General features: G+C 33.5%; 1 protein-coding gene and 1 long non-coding RNA gene across 2 annotated transcripts in view; one reads left to right on the top strand and one right to left on the bottom strand.

Moving 5' to 3' along the window:
* Window positions 1-6,221, top strand: part of LOC149807047 (choline transporter-like protein 1) — a 135,581-nt gene extending 129,360 nt beyond the window's left edge. Inside the window, exons 15-20 of the mRNA XM_089961160.1 lie at window positions 130-216; window positions 1,477-1,592; window positions 1,854-2,020; window positions 3,758-3,850; window positions 4,689-4,781; window positions 5,810-6,221. Of these exons, the coding sequence (XP_089817286.1) occupies window positions 130-216; window positions 1,477-1,592; window positions 1,854-2,020; window positions 3,758-3,850; window positions 4,689-4,781; window positions 5,810-5,893 (640 nt within the window). The 3' untranslated portion in view covers window positions 5,894-6,221. The remainder of the gene's footprint in view (window positions 1-129; window positions 217-1,476; window positions 1,593-1,853; window positions 2,021-3,757; window positions 3,851-4,688; window positions 4,782-5,809) is intronic.
* LOC149807046 (uncharacterized) overlaps window positions 1-10,965 on the bottom strand; it is a 32,462-nt gene extending 21,497 nt beyond the window's left edge. Inside the window, exon 1 of the long non-coding RNA XR_016421696.1 lies at window positions 10,732-10,965. This is a non-coding gene — a long non-coding RNA (uncharacterized LOC149807046). The remainder of the gene's footprint in view (window positions 1-10,731) is intronic.
* Window positions 10,966-13,096: the final 2,131 nt, after the last annotated feature.

The raw sequence follows: 13,096 nt of genomic DNA, 5'->3' as shown, positions 1-13,096 counted from the left end.
TAATGCAAACACCTCAACTCAGACATGTATAAATAAATCAGTATGTCCTCCATAATTTTGATTCAATATTTTGGATGGAATTTTCACCACATGATTTGAACAGTAAGAGTCTTTCGTTTCTTGTTCTAGGTACCATCTTGGATCAGTTGCCTTTGGTTCTTTTATCATAGCCTTGGTGAGATTCGTGCGACTCGTGCTGGCCTACATCCAGAATAAGTGAGTGATAGGCTTAGTTCTCCTACTAGATTACCAACAATAAAAAAAATTAATTGGCTAAACATTCACTTACTACACTTTGTATATGATGTTTTAAAAAGAAATTTAATTTTTTATTTAATTTTTCCAAAGTTTGATTTCAAAATGTGGACACGAAGTACAAGCGCATATCATCTGATTTTGATATTTATTTGTATCTCTCTTGATTAAAAGACTTTTATATCACCGTATATTCTTTGACAATTTCAGTTCGCATAAACTCTTCAAACTATTTAGGTATCAAACATGTGAATGAAAGTTTATCTTAGCTTCTAATTTTTTCCACACAACACAAATCTAGTTAACACTTGTATTGAATGCTATGCATTTTTTACTCCCCACAGAGCTCTGATTATAAATAATATGTATCAAGAAACAAGTTCCTTAGGCCCAACAGATGCATTTACCTATCCATAGAAGTCAATGGCAAATTGTGCAGATAGTTCATTTACCATCTATACTAGATTTTATATCGAGTCAAACTGAAAACAACACCGATCTGATCAGCCGAGGCATAAGGTGCATGCACATCAGGGTCTATGTTGTATATTCCATTAATTATTAATAAGAAGCTGAACAGATCCAGATCAGCCAGCACATTATGTGATGGCAGATCAGGGTCTGTGCAGTTTGCAGTAGGACTTGTCTTATAAGTGAGGACATGCAGTACCTTGGGCCCGGATTGATGCTATGTTTATAGTCAGGTTGACCCAGCATTTACATTTGGATTTCACATAATAATTGCAACATTTTCATGGAATCTGGTGTTTTATGCTGTACTGTGACTATCTTTTGAGAGAAGACTAAATATAAATAAATGTACATCATATGTAGAACCTACCATTACATCACTATGAACGCCAGCAAAGATTTGTGATAATCTGTGTCAGATGTAATTGACAAAAGATATTGTTTGACTTCATGTAATTTGAAATGTGCACAAAAGAACATGAATTTTTTGAGCAAGAAATTAAATCTCAGGTTTAAAACCAAAAAGTTAATGATGGTTTTTGGCACATATCCATGTCGCTGAAAATGAGCATATAAATACAGGAAACTGATCTCAGAAAAGTATAGATCTTCAACGGCTACAGAATATGTTTCAGTAAAATTACTGAAATAAAAAAAGTCTTATTCTTTGCACTTGAGTTGGACTTCATGCTTAAATGTAATGAGACTTAGAGGTCAGGTATTAGCATACTGTTACTACATGTCTTGCAGGTTAAAGGGGAGGACGAGTAAGGTAGTGGATTTCATGCTGAAGATTCTACAGTGCTGTCTATGGTGCTTTGAGAAATTCCTGCAATACATCAACAGAAATGCTTACATAGAAATAGGTAAGTTTAGTTGCCCTGAAAGCTTTGCTTCCTTTATTGCTGTACCAAATCTAGTAAAGGAATTGTAAGAAGAGTGGAAACATGACATAATTTGCAAAATCATTTCGTTAAGTCATCTTTTGCTTTTTATCATGAAATGAAGGAGCACATTAAATGAACGTGTGCATAAATTACTGCTGAGATTCAGGCCTGTTACTATCAGGGATAACTGTTTGTTGCATCCTTAGGTTTTATTAATATCCTTTACCATTGATATTACAGCAATATATGGGAAGAGTTTCTGTGAGAGTGCTAGGAAGGCCTTTATTCTAATTGTGAACAATGCACTCCGTGTGGTGGCCATCAACTCTGTAGGTGACTTTGTGCTTTTCATTGGGAAGCTTTGCACGGTGGGTGTCGTCCTTGTCGTTGGTCATGAACTTCTTAAGGTAAGGCATTCAGCTTACAACCAGACATAGTTCAGTTACCCTCCCATTATATTAGAAATTGAGCCAGGCTTTGTTCAGCCCTATTCATTGCCTGTTGACTTGACTGCCTATCTGTTACTATAATTCCTGCTCAACCAATGGCTTGAAATTTATTAATCTTATACTTTTTATTTTTCAATTAATTGTGCAAGAAAGAATTAATTTTGCTTCCCTCATAAGATCCATTGAAAGGTATCAAAACCATAATAATGTTCAGTTAAAGTGACTTTATTTATTCCTCTTCAGAAAGTAAACTTTAATATATTATCACTTAATATGTCTTAAATGTTTTTGTTTTTTTGTTACTGCTCGTGAGTCATGATCAACTGTGAATAGGATTGGCTAGTATAGGGTCATGAAAGGGGCTAGCTTCGGGTATAACATAACACTGTTTGAAATAAATCAGAATTCTTTTTTAAATCCCAAATTTTCGATTGCAAACCATGAAAGCTTCTACAGTTTTAATTTGCACTGCATTTGTGGTAAGAGCTTTCTCAACCAATCACATCGTTTTGACCCACCTGCTGTTATTGTCACAATCCATTCTCTCAAATGTTCTCCATCAAACCCTTGGAAAGGAAAATATTTCCTGATTGTATTCCATAGATTATCATTAGACTCAGCATGAAAGTTTACCAAAGATAAATAGAGATGGTGGATGTAAAAAAAAATGAAGCACAAAGATCCAGTTATAAGGAATCCATTTGATAAGATTTATATATTCCAATAACCTAGAATTGATTGCCCAGTCTTTGCAAGTAACCTTACCACTTGATGTTGAATAAATTTGCGAAGATTAGAAGGTTACAAGATCCAAAATGAACCTTAAGCGGGTCTGTTGTCAGCTTTATTACACATGAATACCAATTTACACAAAACATCCACAAGAATGGCAGTCAAATATTGGTGTTAAAAGATAAAATTGTTCATAGGTGGGGATCATAAAACATTCCCTTTGGGGATGCTACAACTCCTCTTGACAAAGTGGGGATTTCTTCAGATTTCACAAGTAAGTTAATCATAGGACCTGAGACAGTGGATAGTGTTTCAAAATTGTGTGTCACGGTCATAGGGAAAACTAGCCACATGTTTCGAAAATAGCTGTAATTTAATAATAATAATAATAAAAGGCTTTCTTTAATGAGGATAACATCATTTGGTCATGACTGACCCATCTGCCATGTGGATCTCAATTTTTTTAATTGGTTACGTTAAAATGTTTTAAAAATACAAAATCATAAATGTAATCAGGGTATCATCGCACACTCATTCATACATACTTAACATGAATGAATATGTGTGACTATACGGATTCATTAAAAATGCATTGATAAGGTCATAATATGCTGGAGATAGTTACAAGATATATACTTTATATAAATTCAATCTTTCTCCCAAGTATAATTCTTCGGAATAACCATTTAGTTTATGAGGAGCAATGTACATTATTTTTATGTGCCAATCATTTTTCATATTGTAAGTATCATTAGGAAAATAGCAATCTCTTTTGCAGGCAAACAAAGGTCAACTTTTATATTTACATTATGCATGAAAGAATTTTTTTAAAGAAAAATCCATGCAATAATAACACATTTAATTCTATCATCTTGATTTGTAGCTTGCATAACGTTTTTTCTTGCTTGCTTTTGTTTTCTTCTTACAATATTGTAAAAGATTGCTCGCTATATCTTTTTCCAGAATAGGGATGACATCAATTACATCTGGGCCCCCATTTCACTAGCGTGTGCTTTCGCCTTTGCCATTTCCCACTGCTTTATGGTCGTCTATGAGGTAAAATTTTCTACTCTCTTGCTTAGTTTTTCTTTATCTTTCTTTAACAATTTTTCCTGAAATATATATCTGTATTTATATACGACTGATTTATGTTAGCTTTAAAGGTTACCATTTTCATTCAACATGATGTTCATCTCTTTAACGTGATTATTCTCGAAGAAATCTACCTGTTAGATATATCAGGCATGTTATGAAATGGTATAAAACAAAATTGAAATATTTTAACAAATTTAAAACATGTATTGCTACCAAAATTATTGTTTGAATTTAGATGTTATAATCATTTTTAATTTTTGTGCAATCAATATAATATTACAATAATTCATATTTGGTACTTTCAAGGATAGGGCATAAGATTTTCAAAATCATTCTCACACAAAATTCGGACTGAAATAAAAACATTCTTAAGTCTCATTGGATAATTTAAGATCATAAATCAATTATACTTCAGAATATAATGTCAGATCAAGGAAATGTAAGAAAATTTTCATAATCATGGGGTCTTATTTTCACTGGAGCTGATCTTTGGTCATTCAAGTGGAAGAAACTGCACAGTTCTGGTGAAAATTGGAAAACTCAGAAAACCACAACTATAGATGGGTGACAAGTGTGGTGCGAATAATATATGGTTGATGTAATTATTAATCAGTCACAATGAATGCTTCTTATACTTTTAGTAACTGGCATATGTTGAAGTCAACACCAATAAATCTGATTCTGTCAATGTCTTCCCTCTGACTTAACAGGCTATAGGTATTATGCTCACCAATTCACTGCCAGCACACTCTCAGTCAAAATAATTTCAAACTTTTTTAATTTGTTTCTAACTCCACAGATTGCGATTGATACCATCTTCATCTGTTTTTGCGAGGATTGCGAAAGAAACGATGGTGTCACCAAACCTTTCTTCATGAGCAAGAACTTGAGGGCAAGTGCTTTTATCTATTCACTGGAAACAAATATTTTACATCACGGCTAGGAATAAAACTACAGCCATTTGTATATCAACCTCTTTCTATAAGATTTGTAAGACTTTTGAGACCTACTCATGTATGCTTTTTGATGCCATGATTTCTCACAAGCCATCTAAATCCTTTATAAAGATACAGGCTCAAGTTTACTAAATGACATCTTGAAGTTTCATCCTAAATGTACGATTTATTAAAATATCCTTCTTATGTTTTAGTCACTAATGATTGATATTTCTCCAGCACTCAAGATGTTTCACGGTTTATTTATGATTATAATCACCTTACAAATGAATATTTTATTCTCCTTAAGGAAGATTTAATCCAAATGAAGGAATAACTCAACTCTTTTTCAAAGATAAAAATATAGCTAATCTTTTACAAATTATAACATTATTTTTCATCCTTTATTATTGTTGCCAGAGACATAAAATCACATAAATGTCAGAAGTATCCTAAGCAAAATATTGTAATTCGCTGTTGATAACGAACCTTCCTGCTATCATTATTGCCTGTAGATTTCGCTACTCAGTGTGAAACATCCATTAATGGTAACTTTCCCTTTAAGAAAAGTGTAAACTCAGATGCAGTAGCAGAGTTATAAAGCATCATAATCCAAGGGTCATGGGTTCAAATACCGTCCAGCCAGGCCGACTAGACTAGTTGGTGTGTCATTGAAAAATTGTTCCCCTTTTCCTCTGCATGCCATAGCTAATAATGTGTAAAATTGATGTAAAACATTAAACTAAATCCCAAAACAATATAATGTGATAAAAATAAAACAAACAAAAAGCAAAACAAAATAAAGAAAACAAACAAAACAAAAGCCACCAAAATCACCATTTGGATAAAGTGAAGAAATGACATAGTCACTCTTATATTGTCTACCTAAACATAGAAATTTGTTCTAGGACAGCAGTGGAAAACAAGAATCAATTTTGTCTTACATAAAAATTACTGATTTGACCATGACACATTCTATTATCAGGAATTCCTAGACAGTTCAACTAAAGCTGAGATGAAAAAGAAGTCTTCAGAAAAGAAATCAGAGAAGAAGGGAGCTGACTTTTGAGGACCAGAAAAGAAATCATACAATAACACAACCAAAGTTTGATGACCTGAAAAGCTACTATCGTCCTGCATTTGATGTGTCTTTTATGACGCTTATTTTCTCCATAATTTATATGATGTTTCGTTCATAATAATTAGAGAATCACATAAATTGCTGTATTACATTGTTATTGTTTGATTTTCATTTCTTTCTGATGTTATCTGCTCTTCGCAGTACAGATTCACGCTGTGTATCATCATTCATGTTGTATGGTTTTCATCTGCTAAGGTCTTTGTAGAAATCGCAATAAACGTGTGTGCAAAAAAACAAAAAATTGTTGTATTACGTCACTGCTTTTTGTTTTCTTGATGAGTCTGGTTCCTGTTAGTGGTGTTTAATATTATCCTGTCAAATCCGGAGTCTAAAGAGCAGGGAATTAGACTAACTATAGATACACCACCAAACAAGATTCCTTTTCTTCAAAAACACGTGACATTTATTTCGTGAGACAGTCATCTATGTCTTAAGTCAATTTTTGTATTGTTCAATTAGTACAATATTGATGTAGTGATTTCATTGGAAGTAATAATGAAACTTCTTAGTGATGTAGTGATTTCATTGGAAGTAATAATGAAACTTCTTATCCTTGAGGATATCTCTAAGTGCCAGCTCAAGAATTCTCTGAAACTCACTTGCCCACAATGGTCCGTATCTATGAAGTCAAGCTCTTTATTTTACGAAGTATTCATTTTGCTTGGCTGCCTTGTTATCTTTGATCACAGTTATGAAAGAGTCGGTTAATTTAAGGTAGTTTATGTTACATACACAAAAACATTTATAAGTGTTCAGTTGATCAAATGAAGTGAGTTCACCCAACATACAACCAGGGCCGCTAGATTTTAAGTTTGTAGGATTTTCGTGCCTTTTAATTTTACTTTTATTCCACCTCCTTCGTTTGTTTCAAAAGACAAATTAACATGGAAATACAAAGGAGGCTAGCTTTTAATTCAGTGCAACAATACAACAAATACTTCTGGAAGTAAGTTATCAAAACACAGGTGGCACTGAATTAGGTTCTCAGAGAAACACTTGCGGACATAGCTCTTATGGTAGATTGATGCATTTTACATTTAATTACATGAAGACACATTGCATTTATGATGATTACACTTAAAAGGAACTAAAAGATAGAACTAGAACACAAATTTTAATTATTTAATTTGTATTTTTTTTTAAAGTACTGCCTCCACTTGGCGTAAGTGACATTTTCATTGATCAAAATTTCCTTACATACCATTAATTGCAGTGTACTAGGAATGTCGTTTGGAAAGAAAATGTAAAATGATGTATGATCTATTTTTAAATTTGATTTTTCAAGGTGTTGATTTAAATTTCCAGGTCCTATCTACCGTTTTCGACGATAAAACAAGCAATACATCAGTTTCCGTTACTAATTTTGATCGCGATTTTCTTCAACTTCAACAAATAGGGATCAATTTTCTGGTTTAAAAAATGGTATTCACCCCTGACCCCTCGTTATAAGCAGGTTCGCAATTTATCAGGGTGTGAGTTATCAAGGGAGTGGTGTACTAATCTCTCATGGATAGATGGAAACACTAATCTTTCACGTATTGATATAAATACTAATCTTTTATATATTGATAGAAATATTAATATTTCACATATTGATAGAAATTCTAATCTCTCGCATATTGAGAGAAATAATAATCTCACGTATTGATAAAATAATAATCTTTCACGGATTGATAGAAGTACAAGCCTCTCACAGATTTATAGGAAGTTGACAAATTACTAACCTCTCACGGATTCACAGAAGTACTAATCTCACAGACTGATAAGACGCTGACAAGCAGTGTACTGTCTCACGGATAGATAGACGTATTATCACTGACTGATCGATAGAGGCACTAATTTCTCACACATAGACATGAAGTTTGAAAGCAGAGTACTAAACTCTCACGTATTGATATAATTATTAGATTCTCATGTATTTATAGAAGCACAAGTATATCACATGTAGAAGTACTAACCTCTCATGGATTAAGAGAAGTTCTAATCTCTCATGGAAGTACTAATCTCTAACAGATTGATAGAAGTACTAATCTGTCACATACTGATAGAAGTACTAATGTCTCACAAATTGATAGAAGTACTAACCTCTCACGGAATGATAGAAGTGCTAACCTCTCATGGAATGATAGAAGTACTAACCTCTCACGGAATGATAGAAATACTAACCTCTCACAATGATAGAAGTACTAACCTCTCACAGAATGATAGAAGTACTAACCACTCACGGAATGAGAGGAAATTGACAAGCAGAGCACCAAACTCTCACAGAATGATAGAAGTACTAATTTTTCACAGATTGATAAAATTACTAATTCCTCACAAATCGTTAGAGGTTCTAATCTCTCACAGATTAACAGAAGTACTAATCCCTCACATATTGATAAGAAGCTGAGTAATATCCTCTCACATTCTCACAACTAACTTGTCATGGATTGACAGCAGCACTAATCTTACATAGATTAATAGGAAGTTGACAAACAAAGTACTTACTTCTCACAGACTGACAGAAGTACTAATCTCTTACAGACTGATAGGAAATTGAAAAACAGATTAATAACCTCTCATGGATAGAAAGAAGTATAGACTGATAGGAAATTGAAAAACAGAGCAATAACCTCTAACGGATAGAAAGAAGTACAAATCTCTCACAAAATGATAGGAAGATTACAAGCAAAGTACTAACCTGTCATGGAATGATAGAAGCACTAATCTCTCACTGATCGATAGAAGCACTAATCTCTCACTGATCGATAGAAGCACTAATCTCTCACTGATCGATAGAAACACTAATCTCTCACTGATTGATAGAAGCACTAATCTCTCACTGATAGATAGGAAGTTGACAAGCAGAGTACTAACCTCTCACTGGCCATCTTGGTTGACTTCTATCTTGGATAAATTTAAATAGTACTTGCATTGATTTTGATCAATGGCTCCGTTGAGGACTGCAATGTTGACGACACCAATAAGCAAACATTTCAGCAGCTGACCACTGAAAACATGATTTTCGATCTAAGATCATAGTTCAGAGAGGTGTATTCTTGAAGGTTTTAAAAAAAACTGACGGAAAAAATTAAGAAAACATCAGCTTTAAAACAAAATGATGGAAATCCAAAATAGGAAATAAGAAAGAGGAAAAGATTTTCAAATTAAGAAGGAAAAAAGATGGGGGAAAAGAGACAAATGCCAATGCAGAAAGAAGAAAAGGAAATGCCAATGCAGAAAGAAGAAAGAGAGATGCAGATGACTAATTTGCCTTCAGACTTAGTTTCAGAACCTGTGACTATTGCAGCTTTGAATTCTTGGCTAACTCAGGGTGTTCATTTATTGCTTGGCAATGACTTAGCTGGAGGTAAGGTTGTGGTTAATCCACTTGTAACTAATAAGCCTTGTTTTGAACAAAAAGATGATCCTATTGAAGAATGAAATCCCTGACTTATACCCTGAAATTGATCAGAAACTTATTCTTTTAGCTGACACATGTATTGGTTAGGCATTTGATGAGGTCACCTTTGCTCCTGGTATAGATCAATCAAAAGGTATTTATCACAGTGATCCTCTTATTAACAATCATTCTCACTTCTAACAGGGTGACAACGACAATCACTTGCCGTCAAACAGGAAAAAGATCCTGAAATTTCCTGTTTTTTTTTTCAGAGGGCTATTAGTGAAACTGAAGCAGTAGAAGTACCAGTTTGTTATTTTTTTGTTACTGGGGTCCTGATGAGAAAATGGCGACCACCTAAGGTACCCACTGGTGATGAGTCAGTAAGGTATCAAATTGTTATTCCTAAGTCTTATAGAGAGAACTTCTTAGTTTAGCCCATGAGACACCTTTGGCTGTTCATTTATGAGTTAATAAGACTTACCACAAGATCTTACATCATTTTTATTGGCCGGAAATTAAAAGTGATGTTTCCAAACATTGCAGATCTTGTCTTATTTGTCATCTGGCCAGTTTTAGTTCTTTTGAACACGTTTTTTTGACAAATTGTCCATGGACAATTGGAATTGTCAAAGAAAATATTTAATATTTCATTGCTTAATGAACATGATAGCATCTGATATAGATGGCTGTGATGTGAATGTAGACAACGTCATTATACAAAGCGATTCCTGGGAAGATCAACAGAAACTGTCCGGAAGTTCTTCGTTCGATTGAGTGAGACAAATTTAACAATTTATTTTAGTAAAAGTTGGTTTTGTTGAGCTTGTGTAAGATTTTTAGGAAATATTGTGGGACATGGTCAAGTCAAGCCCGTAGAAGATAAGGTTAAAGCTATCTCCGAATTTCTGTGCCTAGCAGTAAGAAGGAATTTATCCAGTTGTTCGGGATGGCTTGATATTATTGGAAATTTTGCTCCAAATTTTCCATAATTGCTGAGCCCCTCAAGGACATACTTAAAAGTACACTAGATCTTTTACTCCAGATTTCAATGAACCATTTAATGTTTGTTGATGCAGGGATCGGTGGCATATTAATTCAGGAAGATAAAAATGGCATGGGACGTCCAGTATTCTATTTATAAAAAAAAGATATTAAACATGCAACAGAGAAATTATTCCACGATCTAGAAGGAGTGTTTGACTTTTGGCTTTTGCAATACTTTGAAGTGTATGTTAATTCAGCTCCTTCTCCAGTTATTGTATTCAGTGATCACAACTAGGGCCTAACCGAGTAGATAATTTTCACCGAGTACCGAATCCGAGTATTTGATATACTATTTGCCAGATCCAGGCACGAACCGAGTAGTAATCGATGTTACCTTGCTTTGAGTGTTTCCTCTTTAAATCTTCTTCATCATCTCTCTTTCTTTTGTGGCTCTCTGTGGATCTGGTGTATTCGTCATACTCAGAGTGATGGAAGGATCGAAGGTGATTTATTAGAGCTGAAGTTCCACACGAATGTGCATATTTGCCGCCTTGTGTTAGCCTTTCATTGCAGACATCACAATTTGCCTTCGATTCGTCCACAGCATTTATAGTGAAAAAGCTCCAAATCCCGCTACTTAATTTCGGAGTAGACATTTTTCGATGAGTATATATATATATATATATATATATATATATATATAATTTATTAATTTTATTTTGAATACATAATAATTAAATTTTGTTAAGATTTTTTTTACAAATGGCGTCTCTGCACTCAAATATTTACCGGAAGCAGAAAAGTTACGCCACCTGGGGAATGCTAGTGAAATTACTAAAGGAAATTGAGTTAAATAAATTATCATCAATCATGATTCATGAAGTCCAATGGAATGTTAACTGTTTGTGTAATTATAATTTTTTTTAACTAAATTATTATGTATTAAAAAACTATTTTTTTAACGTTCGTTATTTATTGAATTATTTTACTTGTAACCATTTGTGCACGTATTATTTGACGAGACGAATACTTCCGAATAGCACCGAAAAATGGGATATTCGGCCGAGGCGAATGTCCGAGGCGATTTCCGGTTAGGCCCTAATCACAACCCCCTTACTTTCATCAACACAATGAAAATAACAACCAGAGATTCTTGAGATCAAGTTTGATCTTGCCAGAATACAACATCGATATTTGGAACATCAAGTGAAAAGAAAATCAATGCGCTGATGCACTTTCACGTGTAAAGGAGTTCGAAATTGTTTTATTTTGTATATAATTTAGTACATTCATTGTACATCTTCAAATGCAATTTCATTGCTGTTATCGTTTGAATAGGAAGGCTTTATTGCATAAATCTTTCTTTTCCTTATGAGGGCAGGTGTTATGTATATCTATATGTTTGTAACCCCTGATACATAATTTTGTCTAATTTTTGTAATTTTTATTCATGGCTGTAAATTGTAGTGGTTGTTTATAGCTAGATTTCATACTCACATAGGGTTTATGTTAAGATATTAGAGAACGTAAAATTGCATAGTTTCTATAATAGATACGTATGTGTTGACATTTACTAATAATAGAATTATTAATAAATACGTTTACGAGATATTGCCTTTTTCTATTAGACAGATCAGTCAGGTGGTATCTTGGAAGAATAAAGTTAATTCCTATTAGGTGAATTAGGTCACATGAAGATGTATTTATACATATTAGATTGAGTAGTAAGATCTGTCATGTGGGGTATGTTGCGACATAAAGTCGATATGGACACTGTGAAGGTGTATATAAGAAGAGAACTGAGCAATCAGATTTTCATTCCTGTTTTGGAGTCATTCTTATTTCTTCTGTCCATACTGTAACATCAGGTCTGTTTTATGTTGTACTAAGAAAGTATCTCAGAGGAAACATATTTGTTTCGATTGTTCAGTGGAAATAGAAAGCGCTCATTGGACTAGAATACTATTTTGGAACTATTGTAAATGACATTGCCATTTTGACAGCAAACCAATACATTTCCGGATCTGAAATTTTTTTCGGAATTTTTCATTCTGTTGGACTTTCATAGAACTTTTTCAGGATTGTTTGGGATTCACTTCATTATGTAATTTCTCTCACATTTTCAGTTATAACTTTCATAATTAAATTATTTGTTAAGTTCTACAAAACTTGTTGGTTTAGTTTCTTTCTGTTACTTAGTTTGTGACCATAGAGTGGTAACACCATTTTTAAATTTTTTTTCGATCAAGAGCTTGTACATACTCTTTTTACTTCTCATATAGGGTCGTGTTGTTACTTTTATTATGCAGTTCTATCACCCTCTCATCCATGAAGTTCAGGCCTTCTCTCCATTATCAGTAATTCTAACTTTCATCGCCTTTAGTTTATTCATCAGCAAAGTTCTAACTTCAAAATGTCTACACTATATTTTACATCATGAAGAACTGAATCTATCTTCTCGTCTATAGTCCGGTATCTTTTGTCAGCCTTCTTAACAAGTTTATCAAACATTTTCTTGCAGTTTATCAACGGACATTTCCATTTGGGTTTCAGGTGCACATGCAGACCCACTAGTAGCCACGTCACTCACATTTGCCTGTGACACTTCCACGCCTGAATCTTTGCCTGATTTATTATAGGATTTAAATGATCGTGGTTGGGTATGTGTCGATGTGTAAATTATACCTAATCACTCAAAAAGTAAATAAAGTCCGAAGGACTTTATGTTAACTTTATGAGTGATTATGTAATATGTACAC

This window comes from Sinohyriopsis cumingii, chromosome 1 (genome assembly GCF_028554795.1).
Source record: "Sinohyriopsis cumingii isolate HCF-2022 chromosome 1, ASM2855479v2, whole genome shotgun sequence".
NCBI lineage: Eukaryota > Metazoa > Mollusca > Bivalvia > Unionida > Unionidae > Sinohyriopsis > Sinohyriopsis cumingii.
Note: the sequence above shows the minus strand (reverse complement) of the source record. Positions and strands in the feature narration are given on the sequence as shown.